The sequence below is a fragment of the Rhinolophus ferrumequinum genome, chromosome 27 (genome assembly GCF_004115265.2).
Source record: "Rhinolophus ferrumequinum isolate MPI-CBG mRhiFer1 chromosome 27, mRhiFer1_v1.p, whole genome shotgun sequence".
In the NCBI taxonomy this organism is placed as follows: domain Eukaryota; kingdom Metazoa; phylum Chordata; class Mammalia; order Chiroptera; family Rhinolophidae; genus Rhinolophus; species Rhinolophus ferrumequinum.
The window spans coordinates 909696-934036 of NC_046310.1; the positions used below are offsets into that span (position 1 = coordinate 909696).

The 24341-nt window shown below is 57.6% G+C and overlaps 1 protein-coding gene across 1 annotated transcript; it reads left to right on the top strand.

Annotated features, from left to right (window-relative positions):
- Positions 1–7504: 7504 nt before the first annotated feature.
- Positions 7505–9896, top strand: PHLDA3 (pleckstrin homology like domain family A member 3). Its single transcript, XM_033099904.1, has 2 exons — positions 7505–8073; positions 9402–9896. The coding sequence occupies exon 1, from the start codon at positions 7644–7646 to the stop codon at positions 8028–8030; it is 387 nt and encodes a 128-aa protein (XP_032955795.1). The 5' UTR covers positions 7505–7643; the 3' UTR covers positions 8031–8073; positions 9402–9896.
- Positions 9897–24341: the final 14445 nt, after the last annotated feature.

Below are 24341 nucleotides of genomic sequence, written 5' to 3' on the forward strand. Positions count from 1 at the left end.
GGGGGCAGGATTCAACATGGAGTTTGGGGGGTACACATTCAGGCTATGGCAGCCCCCACAGCCAAGCCCATGGAAGGCTCAGCTCTTTGTAAATGAGCTTCTCTGAGGGGGTCACTTCATCTTAGGGATCCTGTCTCATGTTTGGGGCTGGGCTTCTCTGCCCTCACTGTGAATTCACAACACAATATGCAACGAGCAGATGCTTTAACAACCAGCCTCGTGGGCATCATGCCCAGATGAGCAGATCCAGCCGTGGCCTTGGCGACGCCCCCTCTTGACACTGGGGATGGGAGCTAAATGAGTATAGGACCAACCGATAGCGATAGCGCAGAACAAGAGGAAGCGCCAGGTGACAGGCAACAGAGCTGTGGCAGGTTAGAGGGCCGAGCCGCCCCAGGTGAGAACCACTGGCAGAGCAGGAGGGGAGGCATGGAGGGGCACCTGCCTGGTGCCCCCACCCACAGCCCCACCAGTGAGTTGGGGGGGGGGGCGGACAAGGGCTCCTTCACCTGGCTAACCTCTGTAGGTCCAGCCCAGGCCCTGGCCAACCCCGGGGTCTCCAGGAAGGAATTGTGCGTGGAGAGAAGGGGTGGATGGACGGTGGTTCCACACACAGCGGGAGCACCCCGCTCGGGGAGAGGCCCACACGAGGGGCCAGGATGGGAGTTTCGGACCGAAATTGGGGACCGGCTGCCCTCTGCTGGCTGCTGGGGCGGGCCTCTGCACCCCAGGCCGAGGCCTTTGCCTGCCTCTCCTACCCGAGCTATGAGCCTCCGGACCACCCATCTTTCAGAGCAGCCCCGTGGGGAGGAGGGGGCTGGACACACCTCCTCGGAGTGAAACCAGGGTAAAGGCAGAGGTCAGCAAGCGGGGGCGCCGGCCAGGAAGCACCCCGAGGGCAGTGTGGTGTGGGAGGGACGGGAGGTCTCCTCTCCGAGGGAAGGGAGGGGCACCCTGGGCGGCGGCGCTGTGCCAGGAGACACCAGGTGGCGCTGTGGGTCGGAGCAGGAGACACGCATCCCGTCGTGCGCGCACCCTCCTCCTCTCCCCACGCGCCCTGCGGGGGAAGATTTGCGGCTAATGCGGCCTGCGGCGCGCCACACCGTGGAACTGACCCATAGGAAGTGGGAAGGATCTCAGTATCCATTCAGGCATTTCTTTTCTCGGTTGCCAGGTCTCTGAGCTAGGGACCCGGGGCTCTCCCAGGGGTGGCTTGAGCCGAGGGTGTGATGGAGAAGAGCTGACCTCCTGATGGGAAGCCGGCCCAAATTCAGGAAGCTTCCCCTCTCCCAGAGCCTAGCAACTTGTTTGCACCACCGGAGAGCTGAGGATGGAGAAACCAGAGGAGCCAGATGGAGGGGTGAGCTCAGGAGGAGGGCGAGTGGGGATTTAGCTGCGGTACGTGTGGGAACAGTTAATCCCCGAACAGGGCACAGAAATTCTGTATAAGGCGCAGGCACCCAGGAGGTAGGACGGTGAGTGAGCTAGGGCCACGGCAAAGCTAACGTCTATTGAGCGTGTACTGTGTGCGGGCACCGGTCTACACGCCGTCTGATTTGATTCCGACGTCAGCGCTATGAAGTGGTTCTCTGATGGATGACTCCTTTATCGTGGAAGAGCAAACTGAGATTCGGGGAATTTTGAGGTGACTTCGTCCAAGGCACTGGCAAGCGGTGGAGCCAAGGCTGGAACCAGCTGTGTGACTTTGGGCCCGTCCCCTCCCCTCTGGGTGTCAGCCGCTCCTGTGTGAAGTGGAGATGTTGGCCTCAGTTAATGCTACAGGAGCGATTCTCAGGCTGTGCTGTGCCCTGAACCTCCCTCCCGGGGACCTTGTTAAAATGCAGATCCCATGCAGGCGCGAAGGGTGGGGCCTGAGACCCGGCTTCTGTCACAGGCTCCCAGGGGAAGGTGGTGCTGATGTTGTGACGCTGACCGCACCGGAGCAGCCAGGCTCTGGGGACCTGCCCAATTCCCGTTCTGAGTTAGTGGGCGGCCTGGGAAGGCTCGCCCCAAAGGCCAGGAAAATTCCGGAAGCGGACTGTCTGAGCACAGCCCTTCGTGCTCCCTCGTGCCTGGACAAGTCCTGGTGCCTTTTGGGAAGCGCCTGCCCCTGAGCCTCTGCATTTCCACTCCACTGACCATGGCCTGACTGCTCCAGGGTTCACAGGCTTGGTCCTGGGCTGAGGGGGTTGTCTCTCCCCGCCTCCCGGGGTCACCCACTGGTCCCCCAGTGGCCACACTGCGAGTGCTGCAGCGCTGATCACACTTACGGTCCAGCCCCATCTTCTCGGCACGTGTCGGGTTACACTTCTCCGCCTCCCCTGAAGTGAGATGTGGCCACGTGCTCGCTCTGGCCTCTGAATTAAGGTGGGGAGTGTCACTTGCAGGCAGGAATCTTTAAGAGCCACCGTGTACGTCATTGCAACCCTTTTCCCCGTCACTGAGGGTATCGTGCACCATCCCATGCATTTACCGTGTGTCGTTGTCCTAACTGAAGACCTTAAATGTATGAACTCGTTCAGTGTCAGTCACCCCGTGAGGTGGGTGCTGTTCTATACCCATTTACAATTGGTCTGTACGCCCGGACCTGGGAGCAGAACCTCCCTCGCCATGTGAGGACGTGTGGGTGAGTGGATAGCCTTTGCTGGGTCCGACCTTTGGGATGTGGGCTTTGTCGGTGGAGCATAAGCCAGCCTCACCTCACTGGCATGCGCGGCGACACACCGTGATATGTGATATGGGGCTTTCGCCTTCGGTGCTGCGTCCAGGACTGGGGCCATGTTTCTGCAAAGTCATGATTGTGGCCTGTCACAGAGCGTCACCTCCTCTGCCAGTCCTCACTAAAGAGAGAACTGCAAGTCTGTCCCCAGGGCCTGGCTCACAGAACACCTAACTCGCTCCTGTGGCCAGGTTTGCACAGCCATTACTGGCAAGTTGATCAGGCCACTAGTTCCCTGGATATTAGCCAGTTTTCTTCAGATGTCCTTGTCCCTTGGCCCACTTACCTGAGAACAAGGGTCATTCCCAGGTGGCCCCTTTGCTCCTACGACATGGGCGCCCAGATGTCAGCATGACATGGGAAAAGGGAAAACTCTACAGGCTTCAACCTGAACCCCCAGCCCACAAGTCCAGTCTCTGCCAGACCCAAGCTGAGATCAAATGTCTTCAAGCCCAGACTCAGCCCCATCTGAGAGGGGGCATCGGGCACTCTCAAGACCAAAGGGATCCCTGGTGAATCAGGAAAGTTATTGGGCTGGAAAGCGATTAAAGGGTTGAGCGTGGGAGGGGATTTCCACCGGGAGTGCCAGGCCCAGGAGCAAGCCTAGGCCGGTCGGCTGCAGGGTGCTGCTCAGCTCAGGTCTGTTGCAATGGTGCCCGTAAAACCCCAATCCTTAGAGATGTGAAACCTTGATCCGTTTCTTCTTCTACTGCCCTTTAGAGAAACAGAGATCCCAGGAAACCCCACAGCCCTGGAACAGAGGGCCCCGTGTCAAAGGGCTGTGGCCAGGTGACACCCCCCAGGGGGAGCTGAGGGAGAGGTCAGCTGCGGGGTCTCCCTGGGAGAGGAGGGCAGGGGGGACAGGTGGTCTGGAGGGTGAGTGCAGAAGCCCAGAAGGGAGGGGGAGCAGTGCTGTGAGCAGATCTGGTTTCCATTCTGGCTATGTGGGGAGGGGCTACCTGACCACAAGTCAGGCTGCAGAGGAAGTGACAAGCGACTCTTGTCTCACCTAAAGGGGCGACCCCATACACCAGCCAGACTTTCTTGCAAATCTAAGACAGGCCAGAGAGGCTTCATTTTAAGCGCAAGGACACTGAGATCAGAGAGGGGGGGACGACCTGTTTAAGGTGTCACAGAGCTGAGGTTATGACACGGCACCCTCGTCTTCCTCTGCACCAGCTGGTGGGCTCCTGAAAACCCAGGTCGCTGGGCCCCAAACCCAGAGTTTATGACTTGGCAGGGCTGGTGTGGAGCTTAGAATGTGCATTTCTTTTCTTTCATTTTTTTGTAAGGAGGGCACAGCTCACAGTGGCCCATGTGGGGATTGAACCGGCAACTGTTGTTATTAGCACCGTGCTCTAACCCCTGAGCTAACTGGCCACCAGAATGTGCATTTCTAACACAATCCCGGGGACGCTGCTGCTGGGGCCCACTTTGAGATCCGTGCTACCTGAAGTGTGTTCCATGTTCTAACAGCACCAGTGTCCCATGGAAACTTCTAGAAATGCAGAATCTCAGGCTCCACCCAGACCTCCTGAAACAGAATCTGCATTTACAAGATTCCCAGGCTATCTGTTTGCACGGTTCAGTCAGAGGAGCACTGGTCCACCTCACACAACTCTTCCCCATTGGGCGTCAGATCCAGGCCACCTGGACGAGAGACAACAGGCCTTGTAGGGTGGGGAGGTTTTGTAGGGCTGCGGGCAGTGTCATTGATTTGGCTTTACTCAGAGAGACATGAGATGGCTCTGGTGGACTGCAAGCAAAAGAGTGACGTCATCTTCCTTCAGTTTAACAAGTTTTGCAGTTCTGTTTTGTAAGTCAGGTTATCCTCAATGCTTTTTGTATAGATGGAGCCGAACAATCAACGATCACTAGACAGCATTTACAATGGGACTTATAATAAGCTACGTTACTTGTTGTGCCTCTCCCGCTTACTCCCATCTTCCTCTCCACCCTGTCCTGGGTGGCCCCCACTGTGGACTCAGGCTCCCTCCTCCACACAAGCGATGGCTCAGACCTACAGAGCTAGAGCATGTCTAGTGCACGGTTCCCAGGGGCCGCGTGTAGTCTAACCTGGCCCAGCTGAACTCAGATGTGTCAGCTTTCCTCAGGGTGGGCAGAGGGAGGAGCCAGCTCTGGGCTGCAACCAAGGGACATTGTGTCAACAGCCCCCTGTGGAGTCAACAAGTAAGAATTAAGCGAGTATCGAGTATCGCTGGGGCCAGCACTGCCCAAGCCAAGTGCCCCCAAAAGGTCAAGTTAGAGCTCCCGTTGCCAGGGGTGGAGTAGGGGTACCCTGGCAGGGAGGGAGCCCCAGCCCCCGTACTCTGCTCCCCCTGGCTCTCAAAGGCTTCTTGATCCTTCTGATGGCCCCAGTAAGTTATCCACTGGGGGCCTGAGCCTTTCCCAGTTGGGGCTGCCAGGCAAGATGCCAATTCTGGGAAATGATTTAGAGTGAGTCAGCTGCCCTAGTGCCCGGAGGTCATGAGACTGTAGCACAGGGCTCCCAAGGTGCCAAGGACCTCCGCAGGCCCCTGGGGAGATGTGCCGTAGACGCGTAGGTCCATGTGCTGTGGTGTCATCAACAGAAGCTGGGTGCCCTCAGCCACTCCGCACTCCCCTCCTAGTTTTGCCATTTACAAAGCTGTGTGACCCCATCCAGGTGGCTTGGCCTCTCTGAATCTCGTTTTTCTCCTCAGTAAGATAGTAATACCTATCTGTCAGGGGAATCAAACAGCTGGGAGAGGGCTCTGTGACCTTCCAAAGCCCACATGACTGAACTAACCTAGAGCTGGAGGGAGTGTCAGGAGTCCCTGGCCCCATGTGAGGAAAGCAGGAAGTGACAGAGATGAACCAGTGGGAGCACAGCTTGGTCTAGAGCCCTGGCCCCTCAGTGACAGAACTCTGGATCGTGGCAGGACTGTGCCCTGAGGCTAGGGCACTCAGGAGACCCCACAGAGGGATGGGGTATGGGTGGGGCTAGAGAAAGGAGCCACGGGACGGCAACCCTGGAGGCCAGCTGAGACCTTGGGGGTCCGTAAGTTGGGGCTTGGGCAACTTGAGCTCCCCCCACTGCCGCCCTCTGGGCCTCAAGAGACACCTGTCTTGGCTGCCTCCTTTCTCTCATGGTGTTGCCCGATCTCTCTCCCAGAGGGGGGTAAGGGAGCCGGCTGTCCCTTGTGTGGGGGATGCTCCTGCAGCTCACGGGCTGAAGAGCTGTGGATGGGACACGGACAGGCCCCCCTACACCTCCTGGGTTGGGTGCTGCTGGGGAGGGCACCCCACTCCACACTGGACCCTCCTTGCTCCTGTTAGGCTCTGCCTCACTGGGCAGGAAGGTGGGAGCATTGGGTGTGAGTACAAAGAGGACTTGATGCTGTCATTATCACATCAGTCCCATAACCATTTGTTATTAGCACGTCAGTGACTAGACCCCTTAGGACACAGGGCCTGGACCACAATGGACGCAGTGGCTATCTCTCTTCCAGCACCTGCCCTCATCCCAGGGTCCCCATCCTCCTCTAGAGGCAATACAAGTGGGGGAGGGGAGGAGTCATATCTGTTGGGACTCTGAGAGTTGCCAAGCGCTGCCTCTCTGGCCTTCACAAATGGTATCTAACTTATCCATCAGAACCCAGGAGATAAGAATAAATTCATCCTCCCATCGCGCAGAGGAGGAGACTGCAGGACAGAGAACCTGCCCATGGTGGGCAGGACACAGCAGTGGGGGTGGAGGGGGGAGCTGAGGTCTGAACCCACCTCTGCAAAGCTCTTGTCTTCACACCACACTCTTTCCCAGAAGAGGGAGGAGGCCTTCCCCCCCCACCCCCAGCTCAGTCCAGGAAAAAGTCCCGTTCTCTCAGGAGCTGGAGTACCAGGCCCGTGGGGCCACGTGCTGGGCCATGTGCTCCCTCCTAGTGCCTGTGATGAAGCAGACTGCAGTCAGTGACAGCTGCAGGTCACGATGGGGACCCTTCCCCACCAAGGGGAGGCTGAGCGACCTCCAGGGTCCTCTCCTCAGTCACAGTGGCTTCTGTCTGCATGTCTCCTGCTCCCTGGAGATGGGGGTGGAAGAAGAAGGGGTAAGTCCCTTGTGCCAGCAGAGACAGCGGTGGGCAGCCTCCCCAGTGTCCTTACAGAGAAATCTGCCGCTAGGGGAGGAACCCAACTTAGGCTGCGTGCCCCCCCCCCCCCAGGATCTTCCCCATTTTCCTGACCGCACAGTGCCAAGGGGGAGCTGCCTAAGCTGGGTCAGGGGGCAGAGGCTGGGGGGCCAGGCCTGCCGCGGTCAGGAAGCATCTCCCAGCTGTCTGGAGCCCACCACGCAAGTCCCAGACGGTGCTCCTGCGAGACTGGTCACTGCCCAGCACGAGCAACGACCCCCTCCGTCCCCCACTACCGCCCCCTGCGGCCAAGGCCGGCAGGAGTGTGGTTCCAAGAAGCGGCAGACAGGAGGCCAGAAGGCTGGGGCTGTTGGGTAAGCGGTACCCTCCCGGTACCAGCCCTCGCGCCCGGCGCCCGGCGCCTCCAGGGCGTGACGGAGCCCCCGGTCGGCCCCGCCCCCGGGGCTCTGCCCAGGCGGGCGCGCGGCGCGGCGCGGCGCGGAGGGGAGGGCTGGCGGGGCAGGAATGCGCAGCGCAGGAGGCAGCGGCGGGACATGTAAGGACAAGTCCCCGGAGCTGCCGCCCAGCGTGCAGACGGAGTCCAGGGGAGCCAGCGAGCGAGCGCGGCGCAAGCGGGCAGCGGACTCTTGGGCGAAGCGGGGCGCGCGGGGCAGGGGCGGAGAGGCCGCTGCAGGCCGAAGTGGGCGAGGGGGGACCCGCGCGGGCGCCGGGACAGCGGTGTCAGCAGGGGCTGCCGGGCGCGGGCGGCCAGAGCGCGCGGCCGCGGAGCCCGCAGCGTCCCCGGGCCTCGGGGCCCCATGGCGGCCACGGCGGCGGTGCTCAGGGAGGGCGTGCTGGAGAAGCGCAGCGGCGGGCTGCTGCGGCTGTGGAAGCGGAAGCGCTGCGTGCTCACGGAGCGCGGGCTGCAGCTCTTCGAGGTCAAGGGAGCGGGCGGCCGGCCCAAGGAGCTCAGCTTCGCGCGCATCAAGGCGGTGGAATGCGTGGAGAGCACCGGGCGCCACATCTACTTCACGCTGGTGACCGAGGGCGGCGGCGAGATCGACTTCCGCTGCCCCCTCGAGGACCCCGGCTGGAACGCCCAAATCACCCTGGGCCTGGTCAAGTTCAAGAACCAGCAGGCTATCCAGACGGTGCGGGCCCGGCAGAGCCTCGGGGCCGGGCCTCTCGGTACCCTCGTGTCCTAAACATTCACGCTCTCCACCTACGCGGTGCTGGGGGTCACACCAGGTAAGCCACCTGGGGGCTGAGCGTTCTTTTCTCTCCTGGCCTCCCTCCTCCACTTGCCCTACGGAGAGGATGGGGGACTCCCGCCAGCATTCCACTTAAAAGCTGGACCATCCAGGGCCAACAGAGTGTAGGAGCCTAGCAGTCTGAGCTTGGGAGGTCTGCCCCAGCCCCAAGAGCTTGACTTGCCGCTGGGACACCAGGCAGGGGACCTGAATGTGTCAGGGGAAGATGGCAGGCAGGCCTTCCCACAGGCTGCTTCTGCCCAGACTCAGGTGTGGGGAGGCCGGCCTGCACTTTCCCTCAGACTGCCCCCACCAGGGCACAGGGCCTGCCCTGTGGCTTTCTGGCAGCTGGGAGAACGAGGGTGGGGTGAGCCGCAGCCTGCCCCTCCGGCCAGGATGAATGCTCCTCCTTGTAGGAGAGTTTGTGCGTGGAATTGAAGCAGAAAGACTGTGTCCGTCGTTAGTGGGATCATAAGGGGTTGGGAACAGACAAGGAGCCCCGCTCCCCAGGTCGGGCCTCAGCGGGAGGGCTCGGCAGGCCCAGGCTCCGCTAACCTTTCTTGACAGTGAGCTTTGGGGCCTAGGGTCGAGCTGTTAGGAGACCAGGTGAGTTGGAGGTGGGCAGCGCAGGCCAGAGGCCAGGCCACTGATGCCCGTGGGTGAGCCTGTCTGCCTGCGCCTGAGCACCAGTCAGTGCCCGGTGGGCCCAGAAGAGAAGCTGGAGGAGGGTAGGGCCCTGGGGCAGGATGGGTGGATGGGGGCAGGAGGAGGTCGTGGTTTGTTATTTGTGATGTCTTAATCCTTCGTGCGCAGTAGGGCAGGGAGTGGGGGTGGTTGTGTGGTTGGGAGGGCCCAGGGGAGGGACCAGGAATAGAACCTGGAAGGTCTGGCCCAGCCCTGCCAGCCCTGTGCCCTCTGCCCCAGATGCCAATCTCTCCCCTGGGAACTAGGAGCAGGGCTGGGGAAGGATTTGCTCCACTCCCCTTGGAAACGGGAGTCCTCCCCACCCCACTCCTCACCCTCCCTGCCCTTAACAAGGAGGGTCCCAGTGAGCCTTGGGGGGTATGTGGGGGGGCATACACCCCTCGGACCCGCCTGTTAACTCCCTCCCAGTAACGAACTGTTAGCTGAGAATGGACCCTCGATCCTGAGGCCTGGGAGTGAGGAGCGGGCTCCTTCCTCCATCACAGTGCATTGTACATTTCCCACGTTTGTCCTGGCGTGGGAGAGGTCGGGGGTGGGGGGGGGCTCTGCCAGAAAGCAGCCCACAGAGCATACTCGTCACCCAGTGTCTGCTCCTGCCCTAACTGCTTTCTTTTCTGCCAGCTTCCCTGCCTCTTTTTGGCTTCATCTGGCGAGGCAGAGCCGGGGTCACATGCAGGAAGCTTTGGAGCTGAAGGGACAGACGGCCTGGGAAGGACAGAAGCCACACGAGCCGGGGAGGAAGATTCAGGGCCTGGACACTCTGTTACTCAGGATGGACCCAGCTCAGGGCCTTCCAGCCACAGGCCTGACTTGTGTGTCATGATGGAGAGCTGGCACCACCGGCCCCGCCTCCCGGCCTCTGCCGTCTGTTCTGCAGGCTGCTGTTTGTCTCCAGCATGGGACGTTGGGCCTTGGACTTAGGAGGCCAGCCTGGTCCACAGAGGAGGGTCATCTCTGAACTGACCTCGGTGGGGGGAGCGGACCGGGCTGAGGCCCACACTTGGGGGTCTCCTGCTGCTCTGTTCCCTCTGGGACCCCCACGCCTCCAGGCCTCTCTTTGCACACGTCTTCCCCTGCCTCCTGCCTTCTGCCCCGGGAGGGGGTGGGGTGTGGTGCTCAGCCTGGAGGGGGTGGGTGTGGGGTGGGGGCTGGCCATCACCATTTCATGCCTGTGCCAAAATGAAGATGCCTCACAGAGGGCAGTGAGCACGCCGTTCGCTGAGTGAGATTCTTTGCCCACAAAACCCAGTGCTGGGAGCACCCCTCCCCTCACCCCACGTTCCTGACCCACAGCCCATTCTGAAATCTCCAGCCTGGGTAGGGGGTCCCAGGACACTTGGCCTCAGAAGTCCTAGGAAGGAGGGACCATAAGGCCTGGACGGAGGGATGGCCGACTCAGCCTCCCTTACTGCCTCGTCTCCAGAGGGTGGCCTGCCCTGCTGTCCTGGACAGAGTGGGTCTCTGGTCATTTACACTCAGGTTTTCTACATTTCTACAGTAAATACTACTTACGGGATGGTATAACAGGAATAATTTCAGCACAGGAGAAACTGCTGGAGGGACAGAGAAATAGTGTCCTGAGTATTATAAAAACGATTGCTTGGGGGCCTGAGAGCTCCCTGGTGTGGTCGGCAGGTTGCTTCCTTTCCTCCATCGTCCAGCCACGTCCACCGTCCACCTTCCCTGTGGCAAAACAGTGGCCTCTTCAGCGTCTCTGGAAGGAGCAAGGAGGCTGAGTGGCGCTCTTCAACACGTTGGCGTCCCTTTAATAACCTCTCTGTGCTCCCACAAACCCATTTTATCCCCGTCAGATTTCTCCCACCGTCCAATCGGGGACTCTGCCCCCTGCCCCCGTCCCCGAGGGCCCTCGGGGGCACCTTGGTCATCGGTTCGTGAACTACGTTTCATAACTGAGTGAGAACTGACAAATGACACAGGAACTTGTACAAATGTCTGCTTTGTGATCCCATTAGGCTGTGTACCTGTCCCTTGCGTAGCTTAGTCCCTCTTCCGTGCCAGCCCTGATCAGTGCTAAGGAAGATCTGGGCTCCGCTGGAGTGCTGTGATCCATTGGTGATGTCTGCCATGGGCTTTGGGAGAAGAGTGTGTGTGGGGGGAACAGCAACACTTAAGTCGGGGATGGGGGATGGAGGGATGGTGCTGGCCACCCCTTCCTGGATTTGAGCTACGTGAGTAGGATGGGGTGAGCTGTTCCGTCCTCCAGCCTCGAAAGCAGCTTCCTTGCTTTCCCATCAAGCCCAGAGGTGGGGATTCTGGCAGAAAGCGGGTGCCCGGGCCCTCAGAATGGGGGAGTGTTTGTGAGTAGGTGGGATCAGGATGTAGGCACACTCACTCAGCAAACGCCTACTAAGTGCCTCCTGAGCAGGCGTTGGCCTGGGCATTGGCAATTCAGGTGACCCCTGACCCGAGAAGCCCAGAGACTACTGGGGAGATAAACTGCCAGCTGGTGCCGACAGCTGGCCATGAGCAGCCGGAAGTAGCAGGCACTGCCTCCTCTGCCTGTAGCTTCCTGAGGTTCCAGAAACTCTCAGCATACAGACGGGGCTCACACACCAGGAGTTTGGTTTTTGTAAATACATATGACCTCTGTGGGGAGTCTTTGTGTCTCTGCTGGGGCAGAACCCGACCTGATTTCTGGGTTCAGGGTGTCCTCAGTGCTCTGGCAACTCCGAATTCTGAAGGAGCATATGCCCTCACCCTAGGAATGCTTGGCTGGACCACAGAGTAGGGCCCAGGCGTTTCCGAGGGCACAGGCCGGGCAGTGCCAGCAGACATGCATGAGATGGAAAAGCTTTGCTCAGTTGGGCCTGCAGACTGTAAGTCCCCGTGTCTGCCCTGCCTCACCCCTGCCAAATGCGTGAGTCATCGATGGGACAATGAGATGGGCAAGTCCCAGCCCAGCAACTGGGAGTCCAATGAGGCTGCGGGTGGAGAGGCGGGGGGGGGGGGGGGGGGGGGGCCCATCCTGGGCAGCGGGAGAGGGGCTGGCGCTGAGGCTTTGGCATGAGCCCGTGGCCAGAACTGGAACCGGAGAGGGGTGCCCTGAAATCGGCCTTTCCCAGGAGTTGGGGGTGTGTAGGCGCCATGGGTGGCCGTGCCCCTAGGGCCCCAGGACTACTCTGTGTGTTTTGCTGTGGCCAGCTGCTGTGGGGCTGCACCGTGAGCCGTGGCTTGGCCTCCGGTCGTCCTGCTCCAGTGTGCAGGCCCTTCTGTCCAGAAGGCAATTCCTTCCCTGCTGGAAACCTCCAGAGGCTTCCCCACTGCCCTGGGGGGGAGGTGCCGCACCTGACAGGCGGGCCACCTCCTCCTGTCTGTGCCCATGGTCCCCACACCCCGGGTGGCCTGCAAACTGCTGAGAAGACCACAGCAGAGTCCAGGCCTCTGGACATCAGTGCCACGGCCCAGGGGCTGCTCCACCTGGGCCCCAGCTGCAGGCAGGAGGGAGAGCCAGGTGTCCTCAGGGGTTCTTCAATCAGCTCAACCTCTGCCGGGCCCCCTGCCGAGCAATTCCACCCAACTCATCCTCAACCTGGGCCACTGCTGAGAAAATAGAGACAGAGAGAGCAGCAAGGCAGAGGGCTGAGGGTGGGTAGGGACATGCTGGGAGCAGGTGAGGTGGTCTTTCAAAGGGAGGATAAGAGCATTCTCACTAGCAGAGACAGCAGAAGGCTGTCCGGGCACAGGTGCCAGGGCTGGATCAGGTGAGGGGCGCAGAAAACAATAGGTTTGCGAGCCTGGGGCGCGGCCGCTGCGCTCCGAGGAGGGGGGCCGACTCGGAGCCCTGATCGCTGGCCATGGCGTCTGGGCATCTTTCTATAGGCAGCACCCCAAAGCTGCAGCACCCCAAAGCTTCAGTTCTTAATATACACACACACCTTTATTTTTAACTATAGAAATATATGCATTGAAGAATACTGAAAGGACAGGAAATGATAAACAAGGAAACAGACATCATCTTTTTTTTTTTTTTTAACTTTTATTTATTTAAATGTGTTTTTCCAAGGCCCATCAGCTCCGAGTCAAGTAGTTGTTTCAATATAGTTGTGGGGGGTGCAGCTCACAGTGGCCCGTGTGGGGATTGAACTGGCAACCTTGGTGTTAAGAGCACGGCGCTCTAACCAACTGAGCTAATCGGTCACCCACAGATATCACCTTTGTGTTCTCATCTTTTAGAGAGAATCTTGTTAGCATTTTGGTGTATATCCTTCTGCATTTATTTCTATGCAAATATGTATGTAATATATAATTATTGCATGTGACTTTACATGTAATATTCACACCGGGGGTCATCCTTCGTGTATTCTAGTCTATCCTGATTTTTTAATGTATCACTGTCTTGTTATGAAGCCATGACGTAATATGTCAATGCCTCCATGTCATTCTATATATTTACTATTATTTATTGACAAACCAATCCCTTCTTGTTGGACACACATGTTCGTTTAGTTATTCTCTGTTACATACACATTTGTGTATGTAAATCTCCATTTGTGTCTCTGGTTTCTTTAGGGGAATTCTTAGCGGAATGGCTGAAGGCCGCGGAGAGCAGGAGATGGTGGTGGGCACCGTTTTTGAAATGGTTGTTGGTGGTGGTTGTGACATTGGGAGACCCTGGGAGCAGGACAATCGCAGGAGGTAGCGAGGGCCCTCAGCGCTGGTGGGGCTGGACCGGGGAAGGCGGGCCTAGTCTGTAGATACACACCTGTCACTCACGCGGAGGCTCCAGTCACAGTCCTGGGAGTGAATCCCGCCTTTGTCTCTTATTAGCGGTGTTACCTGGCACCCCATTAAAATGGGGATGATAACAGCCTCTCTCCTAACATCACTGTGAGGATTCATTGAGAGAATTAAGGCGATAAGACACATAGATAGTGAATAAATAAATGGTTGTTATGACAGTAGTGTAGTAATCCCCTAGCCACCTGGCTCTGCCCAATCCCCAGGTGGAAAGCTGCCTGCAATTACACCTAAATTAGCCACACTCACGCCTCTTTTACTTAATGCCGGCCCGTAACCTCCGAGGAGTGTGGTCTGAGTCGCAGACTCTGCGGCACTTTTGTCCTCCTCTTACACCGAGGCTGATGCTCAGAGAAGCGACCCGTGGCCCTGGGACTCCGCGTCCCACACTCAGCCCTTCTGCTGCCTGCAGGTCCCTCCTGCTGCCCTACCTCCTGGTTAATGTGAGGATGGAGAGAGCTGGCCGGGCGCCACCAGGTAGGGCTGTACTGTCATTATCTCTTCACCAGCACCGCTAGCCGGGCTCCGTTCCAGGGGCTTGCAGCCCTTCACACACATAAATGCCCCGTCCCCCTGCCAGGAAGCGAGGGCAAACTGCACAACTAGTTTGATTCACCCAGCGCGGAGGGGGATGCAAGAGTGTGGCCCGGGCCAGCCCTGGGGGCCCTCGGCTGGCTCCCTGTTTAGAGGGAGCTGAGCCCCCATGCTCGCCAAGACAGTGCAGATAGACAAATGGGCTCAGGAAACAGCTCTGAAGAGCCAGCGGCACACGCTAATTATATGGTAGTCGGTAGCTTTTAGCTGTTTATGCAGAGGAGACTTCAGACTGTGCCTACCCTGCTTGGAAAATGTGCACGGCCATCAGACATTTCTCACAGTCTGGGTGGCCCCCACAGGTCCAGCCCAGAATGTCCATCTCTCCTGCAGGACAAAACAGCCCCTCCCAGTGAGGTCTCAATGGGCCCGGTGACCCGCTTCTGTGCAGTAGAATATGGTGGGTCAGCACCTCCGTGATGAGACCGCAGAACACTGATTCCCATCTCGCTCATTCTGACTCTCCCCCTTGCTCATTTCGAGGGGTCCCACTGCCATGCTGGGGGCGTCCCGTGGCACGTGAGGAGTGGCCTCTGCCAACTGCCCACAGGAACTGAGTCCTGCCACCAGCCACTGATTTGGAAGCAGGTCCTTCCTCATCAGCGTTGAGATGGGCCCGTCCTGCCTGACATCCCGGTGGCCGCCTGTGTGACGCCCTGAAGCAGTGGGCCCAGCCAGGCATGCCCGATTCCTGACCGCAGGACCTGCGAGGGGATGGGCATGTCTCATTCTGCAGCCCTCAGGTTGGCATAGTTTGTCACACAGCAGTGAGGTGACTAATACAGACCCTTCTGCAGCAGCCTTCCAGTCAGGGCCCAGGGCCCTCCTGCCACACCCACCACAGCCCTGCACACACGCATGTGGGTGGAACCTGGGTTTACTCACCTCCCTTTCTAGGGAGGGACCAGTTTCCATCACCAGTTATCTCTAGTGCTGACTGTGTGCCTGGCCCACGGAGGGAGCTCAGTAAGAGTTCACTGAGTGGCTGAGATTCTGGAATTTGTACCCCTCTACCCTCCTCTCTCCTTCCTTCCCGTCCCCCAGGTCTCGCAGTTTATCTTTTCAGAAAGTGAACCACGTCTCCTGGGAGGGCTGATGAGTAGAAGACAGCAGCGTGCCCTGGGCTGTGGAAGGGGCCAGGCAAGCACAGAGGATACTCAGGGTTCCGTCCAGTGGCCTCGGAGGCCACGAGTCACCAGAAAGCTGAGCAGGGGGAGTGAGGCAGGGCGAGTCCCACTGTCTCCCGTTGGGACGAAACTTCCCTAGTGCACCTGCTTTGCACAGGACATCCTACCTCAGGGCAGCCTGGAGTGTTTTCAGGCTGGCATGACGTCCTTGGCCAATGACAGGCGCTATCTATCCTAAGGCCGGAGAGATGAACTAGACAAAGAAATTCTCCAACATGACATAGAGAAAGAACTGCTTTGCAAGGAGCCAGCCCAGGCCATGCTGTCACACCCCTTTCTGGCCAGGAGAGTACGACCAATAAATAGGGTCCTGGGACTGCTGTAACAAACTGCCTCAAACTTGGTGGCTTAAAACACCAGAAATGTATTGCGGGGACAGAGTCCCAGAGAGCAGTTTCCAGGCTCTCGGCCTCACGTAGAAAGGTGCTGGCTCGGGTAGTAGATGGCCGTCAGCTGTAACCAGTTAGCCATTAGTCACTGATATAACTGCCGTGGCTACATTGATTGGTTGTTGGTTGGCAGAGAAGTGGACGGCAGATTGTGGATCCTGCTTCCTGTGTCTCCAACCCAGCCGCCAGCGAGAATATAGTGGTATGAACCCTCTATCCATGGCTCCATGGGTGTTCCTTTTTGGCCTCACCATGTCCTGCGTTCTTGTGCCGGGAGTGGGAGCTGAGACCCTGCGTGACGTTTATTCTTGCACAGTTCTGGAGGCTGGAAGTCCAAAGCCAGTACTGGGCTGATACTAGGCTCAAACCAAGGTGTTGGCAGCTCCCGCTGGAGGCTCTGGGTCAGAACGAGCTCCTGTCTCTTCCAGCTTCGGGGGGCTCCAGGTGTTCTGGGCCTGTGGCTGCAGCACTCCTGTGTGGTCACACTGCTGCTGCCTCCTCTTCTGTCTGTGAGCTCCACGTGTCTGTCATATGAAGACACTGGTGACGGCACCGCCCTCATGGACACCCAGGGTAGTCTCCCATCTCGAGATACTTCACCTGATCACGTTTGCAGAGTCTGTGCCATCTAAGGTGACAGTCTGGGGATTAGAAGGTGGACAATTGGGGAGGCCATTATTAAGCCTACCCTGAAGGCTGTGCCCAGAAGGGGAGAAACTGAGGCACAAAGCAGCCCAGTATCATATTCTTACCTGGAAATTGAAGTCTGAATTCCCGGACCAACTTCCCTGCTGTTAAGTACTGTCCCCAAATGAGAGAGGCCCAGGACAGAGAGGGCCAGCTCCTCCTCTGCCCATCCTGGTATGGAGAGTGCAGCCCAGCCTGCTCCTGTACTCCGCCCCCATCCTCCCCATGGCGCCTGTGTGGGAGGCCCTGGCTGCAGTGCTCTGCCTTTTCTCTCCTACAGCAGGTCTTTCCCTGCCACAGGCTGGTAGCCACCCACCGGAAACAGGTGAGTCCCAGGTGCTTCCTGTGGACTTAACCCCTTCTGGGCCTGCTGACCACTCCCTGAGCCTGAGCCTCTGCTCACGCGTGTGATGCCAGGAATGGCTCCAGGATTGTTTATGGAGGGACAGGAGCTGCCCACCCTGCCTGAAGCAGGAAGGGCCGGGTCTGGTCAGCCCTTGGCATGGCATGGAGGGCTTACTGGGGCACACAAGCCTCCTCTGTGAGCGTCAATAGCCCCCCCACCCGAAGGCCTCTGTTCAGAACTGCACTGCTCTAGGCTTGGGACGCACTGTGGGCCGCAGGCCCAGGGCGGGCCGCTGAAATGAGTTGTTTACTGAGCTCTCGCCTCCCCAGGCTGCACCTGTCTAGGGCAGGGACCTTGTGTATCTTTGGCAGATAATGAATTCTGTATAAAGGACCCGAACGGCTCTGAAAGTTTCCGGCTGTCCAAAGCGATTCTCCCTCCTTGTGCCTTCTGAAGCTGACTCCACCTGGGAAAGCTACAGGGGTTGAAAGGTGTGAAAATGCCTCTAAAGTTAAGACATCGTGTGCCTGGGGGGTAATTATCACAAGTCTCCAAGGAGCTGGAAGAGGCCACACTCCTCTCCCTCCTTTAACAGTCTGTTGTGTGGCCGTGGGAGTGGAGTTTCATAGGGCTTCTAGCTACTTATCCTGTCGTATCCCCACCGCCTGGAGCACAGATGACCCCACCTCACTTTGTGAATAAGGAACTTGAGAACCAGAGACATGTAGTCATTGGTCAGCATCACACAGCTCTTGTGTGTTGTTGGAGCGGGGCAGGAGGTCCAGACTGAAGGAGTTTCCGATCCCTGCCCTGGGTGATTCAGGGTGGTGGCTGGGCAGCAATAGAGTTTACTGCAGGCACGCTGCTCAAAGACAGCAAAGGAAACAGGACAGGCAGGAGGCTGTGGAAGCGACGGGGGCTGAGGCTCAGGAGTCACAGCAGAGCTTGCAGGGCAAAGCCTGCAGGTGGCGGCCACTGCGGGGTGGGAGGGAGGTAAGAAAAGCTGCAGCCACAGCACTGCAGGAGTGGGTCTGTGTTGTGAGCCCCACCCCTGGCCTGGCCCTACTGGCCTCGATGGCCCCTCCCCCAAGCCACAACAGAAAGACAGTAGTGCTGAGAGACTCCTCCTGGGGACAGGCGGGCGGTGCCTGCAGCAGCACAAGAAGCCCTTGTGTGGCCTGGCCTGAGATCCTGCTCCACCCTCCCTGGCCTGGGGGTGGTCGGAAGTTCAGATCCTGGGGTGGGAGGAGGCCTTGGCTGGGGCCAGGTCACCTGGAGGTCTCAGGGAGCGTGGTAGGGGCACTGGGAGCGAGGTAGGGGTTTCTGGAGACTAGAGGAGGTGGGATTGGCTATCCAGGGGTGGCCTCCTCTGAGCAGAAAGGAACAGAGATGCTGAGCGCTCCAGATCTTTCTCATTTGCTCCTCACACCTCCTGGGAGGCATAAACGGAAGGGGTGGTTACTCCCATTTTACAGATGAGAAAACCAAGGTTCAAAGAGGTGGCAGCCTCACCCGAGGCCACCCAGGGAGTAAGCTAGGGCTCACTCCAGCTCTGGGAGCAGGGTAGGAGATGGGTGTGAGAAGTTCATTGAGGCTGAGTTGGCTCAGGACGCCCAGGGCCATCTGAGGAATGGGAGTGTGTGTCCCCCTAGTGTGATCTTTAGCAGAGCTGTCCCCACAGTGCCCACGTCTTCCATCCACTCCCACTGCCCTCTGGGGGTCCAGGCCAAGCCTTAGGCATTCTGGAGAAGGACACATAGGGTCCCTGGCCACAGCCCAAATCTACTCAGCTTCTCCTTGGAATTCCACACACCCTGGGCGTTTGGCAGGAGCTGGAGTGCTTCCTTTGAACAATTTGTCTTTCACGGCACATTTGCATCAATTACCCCATTGTTCCTGTCACCTCTTCCTGGACCACTGGGCTGGCAGGGCCCTGACTCCCTGTGGACGTTGGGGCGGTGGGTGTGGGCGCCCCCTGGTGGCCGGTCTGCACCACCCATCTTGGTGCCCAGCTTAGCTACTGACAGAGCAGCCTGATGGCATCTCCTGTGGTGACACTCCGACCCCAGCTTACCACTCCCATCCTGTTCCCAGGGTCCCTGCGTGGAGTGAGAGAGAAAGCTCATGGGGCCGAGAACGCACAACGCAGGCGGTCAGGCTGGAAATTATTTTCCGTTAGAATTTTGAAGGCATTTTTTTCCCATTAAAAAAATAGACCATATATATGTAGAAAGAGCAGTTTTAGGTTTACAGAGAGATCTCACAGAAAGTAGTTTCCCTAACTGCCGTCTTCACATCCCCACATGCAGTTTCCCCTATTACTAAAATAGTCAGGCGCTGAAGTAATGACTTTGTTACACTTGATGAATGCATACTGATACATTGTTATTAACTAGCTTCCCATCCAGCTACAGATTTGTATGGGGCCCCTTTTCTGTCTGGAGGTTTTAAACAGCTCCTTGGTCCCTGTGCCTTAAGTTTTTGCTGTAATGGAGCTGGTACTTGGTGAGGACTGTCGTCTCGGTTCTGGAAGGTGTGGGTTTAATTTCTTTGATAACTACCTCTTTCTAAGTTCTGTGAACCTCCAGCTAGGACTGTATTGCACCTGCTGGGTGATCCTTTAATTTTTCTTATCCTTCCTGATCTAGTTCCCATCTTTTTTTTTTTTTTTTTTGGTACTTTCTGGAAAATTTCTTCAACTTTATTAGCCTTCTACTGAATGTTTTATTGTTCCTATCATATTCCTATTTTCCAAGAGGTATGAAATGTGATCAGACAATATGATGAATGTTTAAATTAAAAAAACCTTATTCCAGTAAAGGACACATTGCCATTAATCCCCCTCAGAAGACCCCCCCCTCGCTTCAAACACCCTTATCCCATGTTCTTACCACTTTCTGAAGCAGTTCTGGAAGTCCTCTTTCGAGAGTGTCTAGTTGCGCTGTCGTGGCTGCCTCGATGTCCTGAATCATTTTGACTTTGGGGAAGAGCCAGAAGTCACAGATCTCGTGAATAAATTGGATGAGGGCACACCGTAATTTTTTTGTTGGACAGAAATTGCCATACCAGAAGAGAGGTGTTTTTATTTAAACATTTGCTGTATTGTTTGATCACACCTTGTAGTCGGTAGATCACAAATAAGTCACATTCACATTTTGTCTCTGACACACACACACACACACACACACACACACACACACACACACACACGCGCGCGCGCGTGCGCCCTCTGGTGGACAGGAGCAGAACTTCACCTCCAGCTCCTGGGAAGAGGCCTATGGATGCCGAGTGTTCTCACTCGAAGACGCACACAGAGAAGGACCGAAATGAAAACCACAGTAGTTCCTTAGGAAAATTTCCCTAACTTGTCATTTTAGGGACATTTGATTAACTCACGACACCACACAATCCGCAGAGCTCGCTATGGTGGCCAATCCCACACTCGGTAGCTGGCAGATGAGGGGTTTCTCGACTGGTTCCTGTTACTCGCTGTCATTGACAGAATGAAAAATCAGACTTCATTTTTCTTTTTAAATTTTTATTGGGGAATATTGGGGAACAGTGTGTTTTTCCAGGACCCATCAGCTTCACATCAAGTCGTTGTTTTCAATCTAGTTGTGGAGGGCTCAGCTCAGTGGCCCATGTGGGAATCGAACCGGTGACCTGGGTGTCATGAGCACTGCACTCTAACCACTGAGCCAACTGGCCCCACCTCGGGTGGGTTCTTTGCTCTGCGTGATTCCAGGAACACTGCGTTGGTCGTTTGGAGAGTATCAGCGCTCCGAGCCATGCAGATCTTCCCAATGTTAACACATTCCATCCGTCATACAGTGGTTTGTGAAAAATCAGTCTTTAATATCACCGCCCATCGTATGGGAAGAGCCTGCAGGTCTGGGAGGCTGTCGCGCTCACATGGCAGATACGGATACTCTAAGATTTCCATTTTCTCTTGAAAGCTGGAATTTTATAAGTGGCCACAAATATGCTCGGTTGTTTCCCTTGAGAAACCAGGCCCACTTTGTTCATTTTTGAAAAAATATCTACTAATATTCAAGTCCAACTACCTATAGTTTTTCAGTCAGTCATTCTTTCATGTAAAAACGGAAAAGCAGCTGGAAGTGCTATGCTTCACACTTTGGTAGATGGCAGGGAGCTCTGTGCACAGCGACCATATTTACTAGAATAGGATGAGCCCTTTGCTTCCTCGGGGCACCCGTCCATAAACTGGCTTTTCTCCGGAGGGTGCATGGGGGGGCAACGGTGACTGCTGGCGCAGTTTGAGAAGAGACAGGTCTGTCCTGCTAGGCCAGACGCCATCCCATCTCCCGCTCTGGCTGGAGGGTGAATTCATTTCACCCCAGCCTTCTGAGCCCCTTTTGGTCCCCGGACTGTTCCAGTGGTTACCCCCTCAGTGTAGTCCTGTGTCAATGGTACCCTTTCCCCACTGGACCAACAGCGGGTGATCAAAGGGGAGGGTTTTGGGTTGTATTCTCCTACAGCCTGTGACAAGGAGAGAAGAGTTGGGCAGAGGTTGTGACCCATGTCTGCCTGGGAGTCTGTGCTGTGGTGTGGGAGGAACACAAGGAGAGGCCTTCTCTTTCTTGCCCTGAGAGGCAAGTGGCAGCTTCCCCACCCCCTCCCCCCCTGTGGAAAGGGCAGGGGCCCATGGAAGCCCTATCCTGGGAAGGGGGTTTGGAGTTGGGCAGAGGTTATCTCATGCTGGCGGGGGTCCTGAAGGGACTTCATTGGAACCTCTGATGAAGAAGGCCCCTCCTGAGCCGTTCCTCCCCAGACTCCTGCAGAAGAGCTATGGCGTGGGGCAGGAGTGTGAGGTGAGCGGAGAACGAGGGCTGCTGAGGTCTGGGGTTTGGTCAGAGAGGCATGGCGGGGGAGGAGAAAGCGAGCAGGGCCAGGGCCCTTTGTCTGTGTTGGTGCCTGTCCCCTGACATTCCAGGCTCTGGCCTGGACACTGGTGGAGGGGGTGGTCATAGCTCAGGGTGACCTGAGGGGCTAAGTTTAACATCAACAAAGGTCCAGCTGCCCAGCTGTTGTTTCTGTTTCAGTCTGAGAACATTGTTGGAGGGGACAGTTGTTCATCACCGATAACGTCAGCTTGTGGCTGTGACAACACCTCCCTCGGGGAGGGGGCAGCTGGTGCCTGGGCCTTCTGAGCACCTTGCCCCTATACCCTCAGCCATGAGCTCCCCAACCTTATTTCAGGACCCCCAGGGAGCAAGCAAGACGTCCTCCTGAGCCCTGAGAGGCAATTTCCTGTAGAGTCTTTGGTCAGAAGGCTCCTCTCTGTGTTGTCCATTCAGCTATTCAATGAGCATTTATTGAGCACCTACTATGTGTCAGGCACTGTGCCCCTTTTGGTCCCCTGCCTCTGTTCCAGTGGTTACCACCTGGGTGTAGTCCTGTGTCCACAGCGAGCTGGCCGCAGAGAAGAGCACGGAAGCCATAACCGGGCCCTGCTGACGGGGCACGTGCTCTGGGCAGCAGACACACCTGTGGAGACACACCTGTCTCCTGGGGACCTTGAGTGAGTTGCTTCACGTTCTGAGCCCCACTTCCTCTTCGGTGAAGGGGGCTGAGGACGGTGCCTGCGTGGCTCACGTTTGTCAGGCGATTGCCTCGTGCAGACAACCCCGTCTCAGCTCACAGCAGCCTGCTGAGGGGGACTGACTGCTACCCCATTTCACAGGGACAAACGGAGGCTCAGAGCCAGTGTCCCTGGTGGGTGGCAGAGCTTGTGCGACGCACCCTGTGCTGTGTCTCCAGTGCCACTGGCCTTCCTAGTGAGGCCCTTTGTGGCAGAGATTGAGGGGTGACGACTTTTTGGGTCTTTTCTTTGTTCCTTCTGCTCTAGCTCCCCAGCCCCCAGCCTAGCAACTGTGGGGGGCGGCTTCAGATGGGGTTGTGCAAGGCAGAGAGGGGCTGTGCTGGCTGTCACCAAGGCCAGGGCCCCGGCCGTGGGGGGAGGGGAGCCGGGAAGACAGATGCCCCTGCGCCTGGTCACTGGCTAATTTGGGCTCCTTGTTTCTCAGACAATGCCTGGCAGCGGGGCTGACAGGTGCCGGCCACTGAGGGGACAGGCCTGACTCCACAGCTATGGCCTTCTAAGGATTAGCTCTTCCAGCCGGACACATTCTTCCCTATCCTGGGAGGGGACTGTGGGACCTGGGGCAGGGGCCTGGCCCCACTCCGCCCCTGCAGAACTTGAGGAGGATTCCCCCACACACACACATGAGCCTCAGAGTCCGTGAGTCCCTGTGGTTTCTGCAGACGCGTCCTCTGGATGTATTCACGTCTGGACCACATTTTGCTCTTCTCTGTGTCAGTCTCCTCTCTGCTTTTCCTTTTCCAAAAGCAGTATAACCTTGCTCACAATTCATTCTTTTGTGCATATGAAGGTATTGTAAGAAAGTTCTTGCGTAAATTAAAAACATAAGCAATGCCACAAACCCCCGTGGACTCCGCCCCAGCCCCTGAATTCCTTCTCTGACCCCAGATGCGCCTCGGCTGCTGGCGGCCCTTACTTTCCATCCCCGCCCCTCCACCTGGAAGCCTGCGTCCCCGGCCACCACCATGACTTCCCAGACCTTGTCCCTTCTCCCTGGCAGCCTTCCAGAGTGGCGTCTCCCCAGGTTGACCTGACCCGAGCTGCAGTGTCCAGGGGGCAGGGCCTTGGCCCCTCCCTGGGCACGGTGGGGCTGTCGCCTTAGAACACCCGTTGCCAGCTCTCTCCCCCACCACACAGGGCACACGGTGGCATGGCGTGGCTTGCCAGGCCTCTCGCTGGCCTCCAGCGGGTCAGCATCCTGCTTGTCCTGGCCCAGCCGGCGCTCCTGGCCCACGAGGTGGCCGACGATAATAGCCACGGGATTAGCATAGTCGGCCTTGTCCTGCTCTGACTATAGGTGGGTATTATGTGTTCACCCACCATCCTAAAAATACCCCGTAAACAGGTGCAGCCCCGAGGGCACCAGCCCCCTGGGTTCTCTAGCACGCGGCTGGAGACAAAGGGAGGGCGGGAGAGGGGAGTTAAGTTCACTGACATCCAAGCCTGGGACGAGGGGTGCCATTCGGAACCTGGGAAGCCTTGATGCCTGGAACCCCAGCTGGAGAGGGGTGCAGAGCCCCTGCAGGCCCTCAGGCTTCCAGGAGCTGTTGCTGTGGCGTGGGCTCAGCAAAGGACCCTCTCTGCAGCACAGTTACGTCACCCCCGGGCACACGGGCACCAGAGCCACACGGGTCCCCCCCAAAGATCGGGGCGTGGGCTCGCGGCCTGATGTCCATGTCTCCCTGTAAGAGACGGAGGGTCGTGGAGACGTTCCCCGCCCCTCGCCCCTCGGCCCAGTGCCGTCACTGCTCTGGCCCCCTTGCGTCTTACTTCCCATCCTCTCCCCTCTCTGTCTCCCTGACTTGACTCAGGTGCTGGCCTCTCTGTGCACAGGATTTGCGTGTCCTCCTGAGCCTTGTGCACACGTCATCAAGCCCGTGGGCCCATTCCGTGTGCTGCGGTGCCTGCCCTGGGAGCTGTGCAGTGGGAGGGGCAGCGGCTCTGTGCTATTTTTACTGGCAGTTCCCATTGGCCATA